Here is a 20,456-nt window from a genome sequence, read left to right as displayed (position 1 = left end):
TTTTTTTTTTTTTTTTTTTGTACTGGTAATTGAACTTGGGACCTTGCACTTGATAGGCAAGTGCAACACCATTGAGCTACATCCCTGGCCTTCTCCACTGAATTTGAAAGATAGTTTTGCAGAGTATATCAGTCTGGGTTGGAGGTTGTTTTCTTTCAGAATCTGAAATACTTCATTCCAAGCTTTCCTTGACTTAAGGGTTTGAGTTGATGTGATTCTGATGGGCTTTCTCTTGTAGGTGATTTATTTTCTCTAACAGCTTTTGATATTAATTTCTTGGATCTTGTAATGATATTCCTTTGTGTAGATTTATTGGTCATGGCTAATTGGAGTTCTGTATCCTTCACTTCTTTGTGTGTTAAATTCTTTTTTCCATTTTTTGTGAAGTTTTGTGCCATTACTTCTTTGAACAGGCTTTTTATGGCATTTGTACTATCTGACTTTCTCATTGATTCAGATCAGTCTTACATTGTTTTTCTTTGTGTCATCTTGCAGCTGTTGGATTGATTTTTTTCATGGTTCCTTGACATTTTTTGAGATATCTTTCTTTTCATGGTTGTTAACTTCAGTCCAGTCTTTTGGATCAGAAATTCTATCCTCACCTTCAATCTATTGTGTATACTTTCAGTGGAATTTTTAATCCTTGGATGTCTATTTGAATCTGTTTCACAGTTTCCATTTCTTTCCTATGTTGGGAACTCTTGGTTTTTATCATTTTCCTAAGCTCCTCTATATTTTTTGTATGTCTACCCTAGATTCATTGAAAATGTCCTTTATTTTCATCATCATTCTTTTTTTTTTTTTTTTTGCATCTCTAACCTCATGCATCTGTTTTTTACTTCTACTTCTATCATTTCAAAAAATTCAGGTGGGTGACTTCCAATTTCCTTTGTCTTGTTTTCCCCTGGACTTGTCCTAGGTGGTCTGGAGGTCTAGGATTGCATTTTGCTTCTGTGTCTTGTCATTTTTTATTTTTCTTTTCAGCTTTATTTTGTTGTCTGTATTGATGTTTGTAAATTTCTTATGGCAGATAGCTTTATCACTAGTATTATATCTTCCCTAAGGAAATGTCTGTTCCTCAAAGATGTATTCTGGGTGTATGTGGTTCTCTGTCTTTGTGTCTGTCCCAAAATCTTACCTTTCCAATTTATTAAGGATCAGAAATTGCTATTTACTTGGTCCAGTACCCAATATTTTGTTAATGGGACTGTGGTGATGGTTATGGCCCCAGACAACTGCAGTGTTGTCATACAAGGGAGAAAAACTTGATTACAACAGGTGTGACATCCTGGCTAAAGAAGTACAGCTAGCAATATCAGTAGCATCAAGCACAGTCTGGAAACTGACAAACTGTGGTAGCTATTAATTTGATACCTTTGACCACAGGAGCAAGATCCACAGTTACATACCACAATCCAACATAAACCAGGAACTTGTACGATGCAATGAATTTCTCCTTAGTGGAGTGATTTTACCCACTGTGGGGGAGGAATTTAAGAGAGTTAGGGGGCAAAACAGAGATAATTGAAGGACAACAGATGATTACCCAGTGTGTGGGAAACTGGAGAAGAGGAGAAAGCATGAAGAATAAAGCAAGAGTATCTTAGTGAACCAGAAAGATAAGAAGATTTTCACTCACAAGAAAATATCATAAACTCAGATAGTTGAGGAAAGAGAGAAAGAAGATGAGTAGAACAAGATAAAAATAAAGGTAAACAACAACAACAACAACAACAACAACAACAAAAAGCCCCAACCAGCCAGAAAAAGGAAATAACCAACAAAGAAAAAAAAATTCCTCTGGAATCCACAGTTCTGTCCAAGACAGGTAGTGTCCCCAAACTGCTGTGGACTCCCACCAAGTTTGCCATAGAATTAGTACTGGGTACTGAGTTGATCTTATGGGAGCTGGGCCCGTCCTTAGCCAGCAGCTTTTTGGATATTTCTCTCTGGCCCACCCAAGCCTCCTGATTGTGGGTTGCTGTGGTGTCAGGCAGGAATAACCCAGGGCTGCTCCCAGTCCTGTGTACAGTTGGCTTCACTTGGTCTTTGCACAGCCTCTTCTGTTTTATCCCTACTGGCACTTCTCTATCCTGTCCTTCTACTTGTGGTAGGGTGGGGGATGAGGGTGCTGGGGGTGACTGCAAATACAACCCAAGGCTCCTTGGTCTCTTCAGTCTGCTTTTCTTCAGTGGGTTAAGTGCTGACCTTAGGTTGCTCATATCCCAAGAATGCATCTGGGCCTTTGTCTCAAGCCACTGGTTGACAGTCACTTTTTTCCCTACCTCTGCTGTGCATGACATAGAGGAAGGAGCAGTTTTCTGGTCTCTCAGCTCTGTCATTGCCAGCAAAATCTCCTGCCAGGCTGCAGTGTCCTTTGTGAGGAGGAAAGCAAAAGAGACAAAAAGCCATCTTTCCCAAATTTATTTTGTGTGGTTTGAGTTAGCCACACCCTTTCATTCCATCGGTTTCTTGGGGACTTCTCAGTATGGCGATTCTTGCTTGGTGCTACCCATGTCACTGATAATCCAGTGGGCTGATGCACTGTTTTATTAAGCCTATATTTTATTTGATCTACTAGTCTCTTATTTCCGATTGGTTTTGGCATCAGAATGTATGTCTCCCTTTTTTTTAATTACCTGTGTTTTTAATTGATTTTTCTTTGAATAGGTCCAGTGTGACTCCTCTTCCTTTCAGCCATGTTGAATTTGCATTAATTTTTTTACCCTATTAAAATATTAAACATATTGAATGCCTTGACTTTGTGTGTGTGTGTGTTGAGACAGTTTCGTTATAAGTCCCCGAAGGCTGGGGATTTTGCTCAATGGTGCCACTGCCTGCCTCGCAAGCGCAAGGTTTCAAGTTTGATCCGTGTACCAAAAAAAAAAAAAAAAGAAAGTCCCTGACTTATGAATGAGTTTCATTCCAGGAGAACATTTATAAGTTGGATTTGTTTGTAAGTACAACAAAGAAAGCTTAGCACTTCCTATCAGTCCCTTTCGTGTCACCACTGCTTTTCATTTTACTTCCAGACATACTGGGCTCTGATTGAGCACTGTACTACTGTACACTACTGCACTATACAGTAAGTGTACAGCAGCACAATTGTGATAATGTCCAGCAGACATATGAGTTATTTCTGCTTTTTGTTCATACCTACCAATGTTTGTAATTCAAGGTCCATTGGTATCTGTGAAAGTTCGCAGCTTGAATGTTTGTTAAGTCAGGGACTTACTGTGTAATCCGGGCTGGCTTTGAACTCATAGTCCTCTTGACTCAGCCTTTCAAGTGCTCGAATTATAGGCATGTACTGCTGCACCTGGCTTTTATTATTTTTTTTTCAGACAGACTCTCACTGTGTAGTTCAGGCTGGCCTTGAACTCACTGTGTAGTCCAGGCTGGCCTTGAGCTTTCAGTGATCCTCCTGCCTTAACCTCCAGAGTGCTGGTATTAAAAATGTGCACTACCACACCTGGTTTACGCTGGGCTTAGTATGTGACATTTGAGTGGATTTTATCATTCATGATTTGGTTCATTGGTCATTTGGTTTGTTTTTGTAGCACTGGGGATAGAATCAGGGCCCAGTACAAGATAGGTATGTGCTGTACCACTGAGCTACACCCTAGCCCATATTGACCATTGGAAAATAATGATTCACTGAATTATATGGATCTTCATAGTATGGTCATTTAATACACAGTCTAAAAAGTTATACTCAATAATAGCACCACCCTGCTCATCTTAAAGTCTTGAAATACAGTAAAGCTATGAAGTTCATATTATTACACGTTTTCGAGGATCCTGAGATATATTTGAAAGGTCAGATTTTATTATGGGCAGCAAATACTGTCAATTATTTTCCTTGAAGTGAATGTTTCACTTGTTTTTATTTTGAGAAAGTTTCTTCCAAATACTAAAGTTTAAGTAATCAGTTTGTCTGTCATTGATTCTTTTAACTGAAAATGATATTCCTTAAAAGAAGTGGGTGGTTGAGCTCAATTATACAACTGTACCTCAAAAGACATGGGCTCAAGGGTTAAGATCTTTTTGGTTTTTTGGGACAGGATCTCACTGTATAGCCCAGGCTGGTCTCGAACTCCTGGTGATTCTTCTGCTTCAGTCTCCTGAGTACTGGAATTATAGGTGTGCATCACTATACCTGGCTAAGAGTTGAGCTTTAATAAAATGTTTTTTGCTACATCATTGGGATATTCTTAACTTTTTTTTTTTTTTTTTTTCAAGGATGGGATTGAGCCCGGGGCCACATACACATAGATAAGCACTTTACCACTGAGCTGAATCCCAACTTTTTAAAAATTTTATTTGGAGATAAGAGTCTTGCTGAGTTGCTCAGTCTGGCTTTGAACTTGGCAATCCTCCTGCCTCAGCCTCCCGAGCTGGGATTATAGGAATGGGCCACCCTGTCTATTTTTTCCTTAACTGTGATTGCATGCTGGGAACAAGTAGGATGACTGCTACCAGGGTACCAGCAATTGTCTGGTTTGCTTTTACACCATCAGTATGTATTTTCTGAGAATAATTTTGACCTCTTACATACACTGAGAGGGTCTTTCTTCAGGGATTTCTGGATTATACTTTGAGAACTAGTACTTTTGGACATTTATCAAAGATCTTTTCAGGCTGAAGCTGGATGTCCATTGGCCACAAATATTTAGATTTAGGGGACTTAATTACTATAAAGGAAGAAAGGTTGAAACTTATATTCAATGAAGACTTAGCTGATTCTAGGTTTTTTTTTTTGGTACTGGGGATCAAACTCTGGACCTTGTGCTTGCAAGGCAGGCATGGTGCCACTGAGCTAAATCCTTGGCCCTCTAGTTTTTTAATCTTAATTTTTGTTAGTACTATTTTGCAGTGCATAATGATTACATTCATCAACTGATTTCAGTTTTACTTGTGGGCTGGAAGTGAGGTAGATAAGTAATAAGCAGCAGTGGAGGTTTTAGTATATGTGCTGCTGAAGTGAGCACTGTCAGTGGAGGCTTTATAAAACGCTTCTCATTGCATCTTCCCTTCCATTTTATTTTTTTATTTTTTGGTTTTTTGAGACAAGATCTCACTAAGTAGTTGAGACTGACCTGGAACTCACTATGTAGCCCAGGCTAGTCTGGAAGTCACATTGATCCTCCTGCCTCAGCCTCCCAAGTGCTGGGATTACAGGCGTGCCCACCATGCCTGCCATCCCTTCCATTTTTAGTTGAGGCATTCCTGGAGAGCTGAGGGTTGGTAGGATTTCAGGGGCTGGCACAGCAGGCAGAATAGCTAGTATGGCTCTGTGAAGTGCAGTTTAGAAATACACAGCAGAGGGATCCTTCTTTCTGTGTCCCTGATTAATTCAACTCAGAGACTCAAGAAACAAGATAGATGAAACATAACACAGGAAAGTTAGAAACTTAAAGAACATTTACTCATAAAGCTACCACCTAAGGATACCAAGATTTTAAAGGTAATCTTAAGGGGGTGATACTTATACAAGCAATGAGTTATTGGTCATCAGGGAATAGCTCAGTCGTTCGTGTAACTACATTATGCTGTCTGTGGAGCTGTCTGTCAAGGACTCCAGAGTTAAAAATGTCATCCTCACAGATGGAACAGGAATGGTGCCTGTTGGAGTTAGGTGTGCTGTATTTCTACTGTGCACACATTGTCTGCACAGAAAGTGGAGGATAGATGTACTCTTAATGCAAGCTACATTCATTTTGTAATTTCAAAATGTCATGATTTTGTTAAGTACCATTTCCTGACAAAGAAAAAATACTTTTACCACTTTTGAGAGTACTTTGTGAGGTGCATGTCACTACTTAACAGAAGAGAATGTTGGAAGAAGGATCAGCTTTGTTTTTCTTAATTTTAAGGTTTTTCCTCACTTGCTGATGACCAGAGTCAGAAGTACAAATCTCCTGGAAGTGTACCACATGGAGAGAAAGCCACATCCTTCTCACCATCATATGTCTACCCTAATCAAACCCAAGAAAAGCCTCATGCTTCTAGCATTTTATCTGATGAACAGAACAACTTATGTAGAATGACTCATCATAATTTTGTTCTAACTTCAAAAAGTGTTCCTTCCAATTTGTTTCATGAGTCACAATATCAAGAAGCAATTGTGAAAAAATATGATTTGAAAGAAGAAAACCAGAACCATCCTACAGGTGAGTTTCTCTCTTATGTTCTTACTTGAGTACAAACTATTATAAGAGAAGACCTGGCCTTTCTGTGTTTTCCCAATCCTCTGTGGTCTTCATTGTAAGGTCTTGCATGCTGTTTGGCCACCAAGCCTGGACGGAGACCATGGCTGGGCTCGTATTTGATGTTCTAAGAACAGTTGTGTTGCTCATGCTGACTTCATGTAGCATATTTTCTAAAAAGGGAGACATATACTATATACTATACTATACCCATATACTATACTATTTTTCTTTGAGAGCTTAGAAATAGTTTGAAGTTGATTCAAATGTGTGTAGTAATGGGGAGGACTGTGATGTAACATGTGAGAGAGGTTGGTGGTACAAGTTACTACTTATAAATCTAACCCAGAGATAAGGGTTGTCTTTATTGTACCTTGGTATTCCCAGCACTCAGCACAGTACAGTTAGAGAACTGGCATTTAGTGCTAGATAGTACAAACTCAATTCTGGTGTGTTTTTGTTAGTCGTTTTTTGGATGCGGGGAGTGTTGGCAATCTAACTCAAGACCTTCCATGTACTAGGCAAGTGCTCTACCACCGAACTACATCCCCAGCTTTCTAGTCTTTGTTTTTTTTTTTGTACTGGGGATCAAACTCAGGACCTTGCACTTGTGAGTTAGGCAACGGTGCCACTGAGCTAAATCCTCTGCCCAGTTGTTATTTCTATTGAGATAGAGTCTTACTTGTTGCAAAGGCTGGTTTCAAACACCTGGGCCCAAGTGATCTTGGACTTTAGCTTCTCAAGTACCTGCAACAACAATAGTCACATACCACCATCCTAGCCATATAGTCTAAAAAAATTTTTTTAAAAGTCTTAGTCCTGCTTCTTCTTTCCCTCCCTTCACATTGTTGTAGTCATGTTGTATGATAATACTGTCTTCTTTTCTCACTCAATATGGAACATTTTTATGGTCTGTTTTATATATTATATAATCATTTATAACCATATTATAATATTTGCCCCCAGTATGTTAACATTCAAATAATATATTAGTGTTTAGTATTCTTTGTGTTAGGTCATTATTGTTTCCAGTATTTTTAGAATTTAATTTTAAGGTATTACTCTTTTGAGTTAATTATGTTGCAGAAAAATACAAAAAATGTGCCAAACAGTACCTTTACTTTTCATTTATGATTGGACACCTTTGTATTTTATTTCTAATTTAGAGTAATCTGTTGACATGGAAAGCTTAAATGTCTTTGTTTTTTTTTTGTACTGGGGATTAAACTCAGGATTTTGCACCTCTGAGACAGATGTGGTGCCCCGAGTTAAATTCTCAGCCCCTTTGTCCCCTCCACCGTCTTCCTTTTTTTTTTTTTGGTACCGGGATCAAACTCTGGCCCTTGTGCTAGCAAGACAGGTGGCACAACCATTGAGCCAAATCCCCAACCTCCCCGTTTGTCTTCTTTTTAACACAATATAGTTCATGAAACTTTTATTTAGAAAAAATTTAAACATTTGGAAAAGTTGAAAGATTGCTGCAGTGATTATATGATTAATATTTTGCCATATTTGTCAACATATGTGTATATGTATGCTTTTGTATCTGTTATTGATATAATTTGCTCAATCACTTAACTGAAAATACTATGCAATGATCATACTTCATTCCAAATATTTTAGTGTGTATAAAGTAAAAATTACAACATTCCTCTTTGTAATCAGAACAGTATTATTATACCTATGGAAATTAATTCCTTAATATTCAAACCTGTTTGGGAATTCCATTTTCCCAGAAATGTCTTCTAAAGGTTTTAAAAAATATTTTTAAGGACATTAGTCTTTTGGAGAATGTCAAGTGTCCTAATTGGGGTTTTGTAGTTTTTATTTTTCATATTAAAGAAATCCTTGAGTGTTTAAAGTTTTTGACATACATTACATTTTAATAAAAATTTAAAAATGTATAATAACTTGTAAAATTCTCATATTTTAAAATTTTAATCTATTTTTTTAAACTAAATTGTTCTTAATTTTTATCCTAGGAGAAAATATTTTACCACATTGGGAGAAAACAGCAGAACAGATTCAGGAAGGGAATGATACGAGCTTAAAAAATATTGGTGATTCCTCAGAAGTGGTTAATATAGAAGAACGGTACTGTTATGACCTGCAGTTTTCTTTTCTTTTTTTTTTTGGTACCGGGATTGAACTCTGGTCCTTGCGCTTGCAAGGCAGGCCACTGAACTGCTGAGCTAAATCCCTGGCCCCAGTTTTCTTGTTTCACTTGAATGTGTTTCTAACTATAAGACTGATAATACAACCTCTGTCATATACTATCAGCATCAGAAGGAGGTTGGGAGATGCATATAGTTCAGTTAGCAAACTTTCTCACTTGGGAGAAACAACAGGATAAAATTAATTTCTCATATGGTAAATTCTGAAGAGTAGTAGAATTTCACATTTGGTAACATTTATAAGTTATAATTCTATAATTTAAGTTATAGAACTGGTTTATGGCAAAAATAGAGTATCTTTTATTATTTCCTTAAGTATTTGGAATGTTTTAATATATGTCATAGTATAAGCAAAATGACTTGATTGTGGCTTTATTCAAATTGTTAAGAATCTTTCTTAATTTAAAAAAAACATATTTTGGTGGAAATGATCAAAGTAGGTTAAATGAATGTAAAAATATGCCAAAATGAAACCTCCAAGCTATATAACTCATATGTACTGATTTAAAAAAAAGTGCTGGAGGGCCAGGGATTTAGCTCAGTGGCACTGTGCCTGCCTCTCAAGTGCAAGGTCCTGAGTTTGATCTCTGGTACTGAAAAAAAAAAAAAAGTGTTGGAGTTCTAGCTTATTGTGAAGGCCTTGGGTTCAATTCTAAATACTGAAAAAAGTACCTCAAATCATGGACAGAGTATTATATATTTATGTATTTTGGGGGTTGTGGGGATTATAGCTTTCATTAGATTCTCAAAGGAGAATCTAAAAAAGGAGATCTTTGACTTTGGGTTTTTAAAATTTTGTCTTGGTGCTTTGGATCAGAGCTGGGGTCTTGTAAATGCTAAGTGCACATTCTATCTACCATTGAGTTACACCCTAGACCTTGTCCCTTGACTTTGAAAAAGGTTAGTTCATGTCATTGGGGTATCTGTTTTAGTTACGCTGAGTGTAAAATATCCACACTTAAGACTTTCATGTTAAATTATTTTGTTTTTTGTGATTAGGCCTATTAAAGCTGCCATCAGAGAAAGGAAACAGACATTTGAAGACTACCTAGAAGAACAGATTCAGTTGGATGAACAAGAACTTAAACAAAAACAGCTAAGAGTAAGCATTTGAACTCTTTTGATTAAATTATTCAACTTTTTTGTTTCTGGGTTTGGTACCAGAGATCCAACTCCAGGACCTTGTGCTTTCAAGGCAGGTGACGAAATCACTGAGCTAAATCCCTGGCTTGATTAAATCATTCTAAAGCTGTAGAGAGTTACTCATAATTTGCTTAAAAAATAACCTCGAGATTACAATGATACAGCAGAATTAATTCAACTATTGTTCTTTTATTTTAGGAATCAGAGGGCCAATTGATAATGAAAACAAAACCCAAACAGCCTTTCTTAAAAAGAGGAGAAGGTTTAGCCAGGTTTACTAATGCTAAATCTAAGCTTCAAAAAGGGAAAGAAAGTAAATTAGGGACTAACCAGAATACTTCAGAGGAGCAACCTCTGTTCAAAGTAGATAGACAACAATTCCAGCGAAAAACTGCACTTATAAATAAAGAACTATGTTCAGAAAACTCTACTGTTAAGAAGGAAAATAAAGCTGGAATCAAGACTGGTTCTGTGGCACTCAGTCAGAAGCCAAAAGTGCCTAAAAGCTATAATAGGAAAAGTGTCTCTCCCTCAGGATCAAAAATACAGATAGGAAAGAAATGTAATGGACAATTGAGAGAGAAGATCAAGTTAGAAAAGAAAGGTGACTCTAACAAAGAAAATGTACCTGAGTGTACAAAGCCCTGTGATACTGGCTGCAAAGTATGGAATAAGACACAGGCGAAAGATAGACCACCTCTTTCAGTAAGACCTGTCAGCTGCATGGCTTCTAAGAGGCCCATAAGTGAGACAGTTAAAGAGTTAGGCTCATCTCTTGACATTTCTCTTCAGAAAAAATTAGAGCATTGGGAACAAGAAAAGGAAAAAGAAAGCTTGGAATTAGATGAATTTTTATTTTTAGAAAAAGCTGCTGATGAAATTTCATTTTCTAGTAATTCCTCATTTGTAATGAAAATCTTAGAAAAGGATCAACAGATCTGCAAAGGTCACCGGATGTCTTCAACTCCTGTCAAAGCTGTGCAACAGAAGACGCATCCGGTGGTTTTCAGGACTGAGAGTAACTGCAGTGAGGATCCAGTCCCTAATCCTGCCCTTGAAAATGGGAGTGAGTGTGAGATAAGAGCCATACCACTTGATTCTGCATCCTCATCTCATGGATTGAAGGAACTATCTTGCAAAATTAGTGATGAAGACTTCCAGCGGAACACTTCTCAAAGTCAAACGCCATGGAATGTGGATGATGAAGGTGTTACAGGCAGTGACAGTAGCACTGACTCTGAGGAGCAGCTTGATGTTACCATAAAGCCACCCTGGGAGGATAGAGAGGGAGGTTTCAGCAAAAGAGAGGACAGTCCACAAGTCTGTGATGGCAAGGGACCTTTTAGAGACATCAGGACACAAGAAGATAGAAGGAGAGATGTTGACCTGGATTTATCTGATAAAGATTATAGCAGTGATGAGTCTGTTGTAACAGAAAACATGAAAACTAAAGTATCTGAACCTTCAAGAAGACCTTTGTCACTAAGTATGAATAAAATTGACTTTGATGATGAAAGATCTTGGACTGACCTTGAAGAGAATTCATGTAAACATGATGTTACTCTTGAAGATGAATCCTTTTATGAGATGCCACAGACAGGATATCCTAATAATGACGAATATGTCCTGGACAAAACAATAAAAAGGAAAGTTGCACCAGTCAAGAAGGGAGAAGACCTGAACAAGTCTAATAGGAGCACAAGTCCCCCTCCCACATCAGAACTGATGATGAAATTCTTCCCTTCTTTGAAACTGAAACCAAAATCAGATTTATACTTGGGAAATGAGCCCAAGTTAAGTCTGAGTCAAGACCAACCATCTGGTGAGTCAGCAGAATATTTATCAGAATATTACAGATGTAACATTATTTTACCAGTATGTTGTCAGAATATTTAAAATCCTAATATTGTTGCTCAGTAATTGTCAACTTTAGTGGGTGATGTGTAAAAAATTATTTTGTGATTCTAAATAATGTCACTAGTATAAAGAGATGCAAATGCACTGCTGAGGTAACCTTTTTTCTTTATCTTGGTGGTGCTTGGGATTGAACCCAAGGCCTCATGCATACTCATTAAGCATATACTCTGCTACTGAGTTACATTCCCAACCCATAGCTTGCTGGCTTGTTTGCTTCCTTCGGATATATAGAGGGAATAGATGTAACTCCCAAACCTACTAGATATTTGAAATGATAGTTCATGTTCTCTAAAATCAAAGAATGAATTTTATCCCCGGTACCTCCCCCCCAAAAGAATGAATTCTAGGAACAACGGAGGTTAAGAATAGGAAAAATTTATTGAGAAAAAAGATAGCTTCTGTTTAAGAGAGACCGAAGGGGCCCGGAAAATGGGTTACCTTCTTACCCTTCTTCTCAAAGATGTTTTATGGGTCAAAGCCACAAGGTGAGGCAGGTCCAAGGTGGATGAAACTGTAGTCTACTAGTAAAATTACTAGTACAGTTGCTTAGATAATAGTGATCCAATGGGAAATAACAAGGTGGACAAAATTATAAACAACCAATAAGATTATGGCAAGTGGGCTGGGGATTTAGTTCAGAGGTTCTGCCACCTGTCTCACAAGTGCAAGGACCTGAGTTCGATCCCCAGTACCCCCCCCAAAAAAAAAGATTATGGCAAGTATAGTCACTTATGTAATATTGATTAAATGGGGATCCAGTGGGGAGGCAAGCCATGTAGCATGTATGTGTACAAGAAATGAGCAAGGATTTTTGGTAAGGAATGGATTAGGGATCTTGGAAGATCTTGGTCCCTCATCCAAATGATTGATACCTATTTATTTATTTTTTTTGAAAGGGCTCGAACTTGGGCCCCTTGCACTTGCGAGACAGGCAGCTGAACCACAGAGCCAAATCCCTGCCCCTATACCTTTTTAGAGAATCTTAGAATATCGGCCTTATACATATTTAGAATATCAGTGCTAGTTCCTTTTCTTTTACAAGTCTGGCCTTCTGTGAATGTGTCTTCCCTGTTGGTTCTTTAACTGTCCTTCATGTTGGCTTCTACAGGGCTGGCCCTGTGTAACTGCCTAGAAAATATCTAACTTACCTATTCTACAATTCTTTCTTCTTTTTTTTTCTTTAGTTCTGGGGATTTAACCCACTCAGATACATCCCCAGTTATTTATTTATTTATTTTATTTTATTTTTGTACTGGGGATCAAACTCAGGACCTTGTGCTTGTGAGGCAGGTGGCAGCACCATTGAGCTAAATCCCCGGCCCCCCAGTTTTTATTTGTTTTAATTGGAGACAAGGTTGCTAAGTCTCTTAAGTTGCCCAGGCTGGGTTTGAATTTGCCATCTTCCTGTCTTAGCTTCCCAGAGTGCTGGGATTGCAGGTCTTCACCACCACATGTGTCTGTTTCAGTTATTTTACCAACTCACACATTTAGCTTATCAAACCTGAGCAAAAAAGCATATGGTACAGTAGTCTGCTTTGGATCCCCAATGAAGATAGTGTTTACCCCTATAAATACTGTGCTTTTTCTTATCTGTACATAATTTTTACTTAAAGGAAGCAGTTTGTGAATTTTCTTTGTTATATTCAAATTACCAGTACCACTGCTCTTGTGCTTTGAGGACATTATTAAGGAAAATAAGGGTTATTTGAACATAAGCATTGGAAGGTCACAACCATCAGTTTGATAATAAGATGGCCACTAAGTGACTCATGGTTGGGTGATGTGGACAGAGGGATGATTCACATGCCAGATGGGCTTAAAATTTATTGTTGATTTCTAGAATTTTCTATTTAGTAATTTTGCTCTGTGTTTGACTGTAACTGAAACTGAGGGAAGTAGAACTGGATAAGGGGGACTACTATAAAAATAACTTTCTGTCCTTCACTAGCTCTGTAGTTGTAGGCCCCTTTTCTTAGTGGTGTCAGCATTACCATTTTATTTGTGTACTCTGAATGAATTGCTCATATTAAACATCTGAGTGTATGTTTAATTCTGTTATATACAAATGAAAACATACAGTTTTCTGTACCTTGTTTCTGATGAAATTTGAATATTCTACCACATTTGCCTCCCTCTCTTTAATGGCTGTGTTGATGTGATGCCTTTTCAAGATTTTATTGAAAAACAACTATTTTATTGCAATACAAGCTCTGAATTTTTTCCCCATAAGCCCCATATTTTTTATAGAGCATTCAATGCTTTAAAATCTAAGTTTTGATTTATTTAAAAAACAAATTCTAATGGTAAAAGTAATACTTTTTTCATGAAGTTTGAAAGTTTAAGAAGAAGCAAAAATACTTATAAGTAAACTTTCCAAAGGTAACTACTATATCATTTTTGTGAACTTCCTTTCAATAATTTTTCCTGTTTTTGTAATATGATAGAGACATATATTATAGACTGGCCTCATCCTGTTAGTCTTGTATTTTACAGAAGGGTAGTACCACATGATAAAATGCTTATTTCAGTTGAAGAAACATTGACTATTTTATTATTTAAAAAGCAAATTAGATAAAGGAAATAAATCTTAATGTGTATTTCTTTGGTTAGTAGCATGGGGCAGCAAACTTTGATTTTGGTGTTAACTAGCCCTTTGAGGTATCTTATTTATTTACCTACCTACCTACCTTATTTAGTAGTACTGAGTTTTGGACCCAGGGCCTTTGCACTGAGGTATATTCCCAGCCCTTTTTAATTTTTTTTAATTTAATTTTTTTGGTACTGGGTATCGAACTTGGGACCTTGCACTTGCGAGGCAGGCAGCGGCACCGCTGAGCTAAATCTCCAACCCCTAGCCCTTTTTAAAAAATTTTTTTATTTTGCATTTGGGTCTTGCTGAGTGACTATGTTGCCGAGGCTGGGTTTAAACTTTTAATTCAACCCCCTCAGCCTCCCCGAATGCTGAGATTGTAGGTGTACATCACCACACTCAGCTGTTATTGATTGGTCTTTCAAAAAATTGGTTTGATTGATTTCATTTTATCTGTAATGTTGATTTCTTGTCAAATTGATATTCTTGAGTAAAATTAATTCTTTCTTAAAGTTAGGCCAGTTTCTTTTCCTTTTTGCTATTTGAAACTTTGATTCTAATGCACCATGATGGCCCAGGGGTTTTGCCATATTCTTGGCTCTTAGGAGAAGATAGGTAGTGTTTTTGCTGCTGTAAGACCTGTTGTGAAATTCAGTATTCATGGACTGTTTTGCAGGTGATAGTGCTCGATCCCAGGCTTTGCTAGAGAAAGTTGTTGAATTGGAAACAGAAATAAAAAAATTTAAAGCTGAGAATACCTCTTTGGCTAAGCTCCGCATGGAACGAGAAAGTGCCATGGAAAAATTCAGGTATGTTTGTATCTTGAGATAAGAAAAATTATTTTTGAAGATTGTGTGTAAAATATATTTTTTTTAAAATTTAAATTTTATTTTATCCTATTCTTGTCCCTCAAGCCCTGTCCCTCCCTATGTACAAAAGCTTTGTTTCCATTTTTCCTTCTATTTTCACTTTTTTTCTTGTCCCGTCCTTCCTTTCTCCCTCCTTCTTCCCTTGTTCCCTTTCCTATTTGAACACTTTCTTCCCATTTCCCAACATCCATTATACATTTCAGTCCTTATTTCCACTTCCAGTCACACCAGAGAAACAAGGGAGTATTTAAACATGTGTCAAATTTATTTCACTTAGAAGTGTGGTCTCAAGGTCCACCCATTTAGCTATAAATGCCTCAAGCTCATCTTTCTCTATGGCATGGTAGTACTCCATTTTATACAAAAGCCACATCTTTTTTATCCACTTGTCAGTCATTTGGGCTATTGCCAAGATTTAGCTGTTGCAAATTGTGCACTATAAACATGGGTGTGCATAAACTGCTGTGCTGTGATGCATTTAATTCTTTTGGGGAGATACCAAGAAGAGGTATAGCTGGGTCAAATGGAACCTCTAGTTTTAGTTTTTTGAGGAATCTCTACACTGATTTCCACAATGGCTGCGCCAGTCTACACTCCCACCAAGAGTGGAGAAGGGTTTCTTTTTCCTTACTTCCCCTTCAGAATTTGTTACTGGTTGATTTCTTGGTGGCAGTCATTCTTTCTGGAGTGAGGTAGAATCTCAGCATTGTTTTAATTTGCATTTCACAAATGATGTTAAACATTTTTTCATATATTTATTTGGCATTTCTAATTCTTCATCTGAGAAGTGTCTTTTTATTTCAGATGCCTGTTTTTGCCCTGGGTCTTTAAATTTGGGAAGTCCAATTTTTTAAAGTTCTTTATGTATTCTAGATAATCGTCCTTTATCTGAGTAGCTGTTAAGAATTTTTTCCCACTCTGTGGGTTATCTCTTCACTCTATTGGTGGATTTTCTTGCTTTGCAAAGCTTTTTAATAAGATGAGGTCCCAGAAATTAATTCTTTCTGTGCGTTTGTGGAGTTCCTATGGTTTCTTATGCTATTGATCTCCAATTTAATGGCGCTATTGTCTGATAATATACAGGGGATAACTTCAATTCCTTTGCGTTTACTTAAACATGTTCTGAGAGCGAGCATGTGGTCTGTTTTGATGAATGACCTGTGTGCAGCCAAAAAGAATGTGTAATCTGATTTTGGGGGGTGGAACACTGTGTAAGCATCTATTAAATTCATTTGTTCAAAAGCTTGGTTCAGTTCTGATATTTTGTTTTTGATTTTTTTGTGTAAATGATCTGTTTGTGAGAGTGGGGTATTCAGGTCCCCTACTACAGTTGTATTAGTGCTAATTTGGTTTTTCATGTCCATTAATACTTGTTTTGTATTAATGGGGGTATTAGTATTTAGTGCATATATATTTATGTTTGTTATCTCTTCTTGGATTGTTCCCTTCTTTGTCTCTCTTAATTAGTTTTAGTTTGAAATCTACTTTGTCTGCAAATAAGGTAGCTACCCCTGCTTTTTTTCTGGGTTCCTGTTGCGTGGAGAACTGTTTTCCATCCTTTTACTTTCAGTCTATGAATTTCTTTTTGAATTAAATGTGTTTCTTGTATACAGCATATTGTTAGATTTTGCTTCTCAATCCATTCTGCCAGTCTATTTCTTTTGATTGATGAATTGAGGCCATTAACATTGATGGTTGTAACTGGTATGTATTAACTTATTCTTGTCATGTTATTTTCCTGTGGTTGGCTCTTTTATTTTTTATTTTCCCCCCCTTTAATTTTTTGCCTTGCTTGATGGCTTTGCTCTGTTGAGCGTCATGGAGTTGTGAACTTCATTGTGTTTTTCTAGGATATTGTTTAGAATTGTTTGGAGTGCTGGTTTGGTATTCATGAAGTTTCTTAGGTGTTCTTTTGTCATGGAAGTATCTTATTTCCTCATCAGTTTTGAAAGATAGCTTTGGGCTGGGCGTGGTGGCACACACCTGTAATCCCAGCACTCTTGGGAGGCTGAGGCCCGAGGATTACTGTGAGTTCGAGACCAGCCTGAGCTACATAGTGAGTTCCAGGTCAGTCTCACTACATAGTGAGACCCTGTTTAAAAAAAAAAAAGTTTTGCACAATACATCAGTCTAGGTTGGAGCTTGTTTTCTTTTAGGGCTTGAAGTACCTCACTCCAGGCTCTCTTTGACTTAAGGGTTGAAAAATTTGCTGTGATTCTGATGGGGTTTCCTTTGAATGTAATTTGTTTCTTTTCTGTAATTGCTTGTAGTATTTTGTTCTTCTGTTGGGTTTCTGGGATCTTGACTATTATATGTTTAGGTGTAGATTTTTTTTTTATCATGGCTAGTTGGAGTCTTATATGCCTTGCCTAGCTGCATGTCAAATTCTTTTGCTCTGTTTGGGAAGTTTTCTGTCAGTAATTTTTTTTTTGGTACTGGGGATTGAACTCAGGTCCTTGCGCTTGCAAGAAAGGCCACTGAAACAATGAGCTAAATCCCTGGCCTTTTGCTTCTACTTCCTCTGCTCACCCCTCCTTTGTGTTGTGATTGTTGCAAATTGTATCTTTGTTCACTATGTGCTCATTAACATAAGTTGACAGTATACCCCAAAGAAATTTTGGCTCAGAGTTCCTGGCCTCAGTAGTTCTTGGAAACCCTTGCAGTTTGTGGAAACCACAAATACCCTCTGTAGTTATTGTTTTGGTGGGAAGTTTGTAAGTAGCCAATTTGAGAGCGCTGTTCAGTTCTCCTTGCTGCTATCTGGCTGCTATCTAACCCATTTCTGGCTGATGCACCAGCATTCCCCCATCATAATAGATTGCATAGCTATCGCCAGTGTTGTCAGTTTTGTTCTTCTTAAAGCCCCAAGATCCCTAAGATGCTGCCAAAACACCCTGTACTTCTAAAGCTTTATTAATGCAGTGTTTTACTAAATTACATAACTGTAGGAGGCATAGCAATACAAATAGGCATTTACAGGCACTATTTTTTTATACCACATCTGAAATTCCAGATTTTTTCAAAATTTGCATATGCTCCAGGAACATAACTCATGAATTTTGGGGATCTGGTCTCTTGTATAATTATTGTATTTGGCATTTGTCTTTTATGGAATTAAAAGAAGAGTTACTAATCAGGAATACAATTATACTTCTTTTTTTTTTTTTTTTTTTTGCTGTACTTGGTATTAATCATGGCATTACACATGGTAGGTAAGTATTGTGCCACTGAGCTATATCTCTAGTTTTTTCATGGTACTGCTATTGACAGTATCTTTATTTCTTCATATCACTTTGCATTATTGTCTAGAGCCTTTTTGCATCAGTCTGAATGACTCTTTAGTGTTTTCTTGAAGGACAAGTCTAATTGTAGTAAGCTAAACTGCAGCTATTGTTGATTTGGACATTTCTTTCTTTTTTTTTTTTTTTTTTATTTTTTTTTTTTTTGGTAACAGGGTCTGTCTATGTAGTTCAGGCTAGCCTTGAACTTGTGGCAGTCTTCCTTCCTCAGCCTCCTGAGTGCACGGATTACAGGTATATGCCATCATGCCTGGCTATTTGGAAATTTTTTTCATTTCTTTGCAGTGCTGGGACATAAGCCCAGGGCTTGTGTGTAGTAGGCAAGTACTCTGCCACTGAATACCCAGCTTCATTTTTGAAGGATCAATTTACCAGCTATAGAATTCTTGGTTTACAGTTTTTCAGCATTTTAAATATATCATCTCATCTCACTACCTGTGGCCAAATTGTCTTTGATGAGACAGTCTTCAATTATTGAGGATACCTTATATATTAGAAGGTGGTTCTCTGATGCTACTTTCAAGACTATGTCTTTTGGCAGTTATGTCTTTTTGTGCATCTCTTCAAGATTTTCTTATTTGGAGTCTTTGAGCCACATGGCTGTGTTATTCATATTTTTCATAAGTTTGGGACATTTTTAGCCCTTGTTTCTTTCTATATTCTTTTGTCCCCTTCTCTCTTCTTTGTGACTGGGATGATGTGTATAGGTGTAACCTCATGGCACCTGAGGTCCTTAGGCTCTGGTTACTTCTACTTATTTTTGTCCTTGTGCTCCTTAGACTGAGTGATTCCTTTTGCTACCTTCAAGGCAGCCATACTGTTAAATCCCTCTAGTGAAATTCTTCAGCTGTTAAATTTTTCAGCTCCAGATTTATGTTTAGTACCTTTTTACAATGCGTATCTCTTTATTGAAATTTGCAGTTTGTTTATGTATCATTCTCCAGGCTTTCTTTAATTCTTTGTAGTTTCCTTTAGCTCTTTGAGCATATCTGAGACAGTTAAAGTCTTGAGTAGTAAGTCCCATGGCTGGTTTCCTTTTCCACAGTGACAGTTTCTGTTAATCTTTTTCACTGTACATGGGCCGTATTTTCTTGTTTTTTCGGATGGTTTGTCATTCTTTAATGAAAACTGAACTTTTTGAATGTTGTCTTGTGGTAACTCTGGGAATCAGATTCTTCTGATTGCTTTTATTACTCTTCAAGTGTTGCAGTTGTACATTTGTGGCTTTCCCAGTGACTCTTGTTGATTGTACTACTTGTCATGTGTGGTTGCTTAAATATTTTGTTAATATCTCCACACCAGCTAGAGACTTGATAGATACTTCCTTAAATATCTGGATCTATAAGAAAAGAAAACAAGAGTTGTATTCGTAAACTGTCTCCACAGGGATCTTCTGGTAGGAGGTTTGAAGTGATGTTTGGCCTCTGTGCCAGGCACTGTGGTGGATCAGAACCTACACAGCCTGGTGCTATGCTCACCTTGGCACCAGTATGGTGCTCAGATGGAGGCCATGATCCTGATGGCTGCCTGATATAAAGCTGGGAACTGAGGGATGATAGTTGTACCTGTGTAAATGCCAAAATGCACCTCCATTTCTCAGCCTTTGTCCAGCACTTGCAGAGTGCTGCAAACCTTTGTTTAGACAGACTGCAATTTCAAAGTGTTGATTCTGACAGCTCTGCCAGCTTGATAGTTGTTTGGTAGAAGGAGAGATTCCTGAAGCTTCTTGTCCCACCATTTTCCCCAACAGCACTGCTAAATTTTTTTATTTATTTATTTTATTTTATTTTTTTTTTGGTATTGGTGATGGAACTTGGGACCTTGTGCTTGTGAGGCAGGCACTGGAACCACTGAGCTAAACCCCTGGCCCGTGTATTTCTTTTCTAAAATGTGAAAAATTATGAATTTTAAAATATATCTGGAGCTAGATAATCCAAATAAAGAATTCTAGACCTGTGGTCATCCATTAATAAGGAAAATCATCTACTGTATTTATATTTTGAATATGTTTAAAATTCAAATTTTAAAGACTAATTGTTTTAAAATCTTTGATTTTCAAATTATATATTGTAAAAATATTTATTACACAGTAATGACAGTTAAAAAGTGAAAATTTATTTTAAAACCCAAGATAACCTTTTAAATGCTCTATTTCATTACTTTAGAAATATATATAATATATTGTGTATACACACACACACACGCAAACACACATTTTTTTTTTTTTTTTTTTTTTTTTTTTTTTTTTTTTTTTT

General features: G+C 37.1%; 1 protein-coding gene across 4 annotated transcripts in view; it reads left to right on the top strand.

Annotated features, from left to right (window-relative positions):
• The window catches only part of Cenpj (centromere protein J), a 75,899-nt gene that overhangs the window by 19,618 nt on the left and 35,825 nt on the right, over window positions 1-20,456 (top strand). For all 4 annotated transcript variants that reach the window (XM_010633822.3, XM_010633824.3, XM_010633823.3 and 1 more), the window contains 5 exons: window positions 5,877-6,173; window positions 8,192-8,303; window positions 9,383-9,485; window positions 9,725-11,348; window positions 14,710-14,842. In XM_010633822.3, the coding sequence (XP_010632124.1) occupies window positions 5,877-6,173; window positions 8,192-8,303; window positions 9,383-9,485; window positions 9,725-11,348; window positions 14,710-14,842 (2,269 nt within the window). The remainder of the gene's footprint in view (window positions 1-5,876; window positions 6,174-8,191; window positions 8,304-9,382; window positions 9,486-9,724; window positions 11,349-14,709; window positions 14,843-20,456) is intronic.

This window comes from Fukomys damarensis, unplaced genomic scaffold (genome assembly GCF_012274545.1).
Source record: "Fukomys damarensis isolate Sample0158 unplaced genomic scaffold, DMR_v1.0_HiC HiC_scaffold_38, whole genome shotgun sequence".
Taxonomy (NCBI): domain Eukaryota; kingdom Metazoa; phylum Chordata; class Mammalia; order Rodentia; family Bathyergidae; genus Fukomys; species Fukomys damarensis.
The sequence above is the reverse complement of the archived record's forward strand: the minus strand, read 5'-3'. Positions and strand labels throughout refer to the sequence as shown.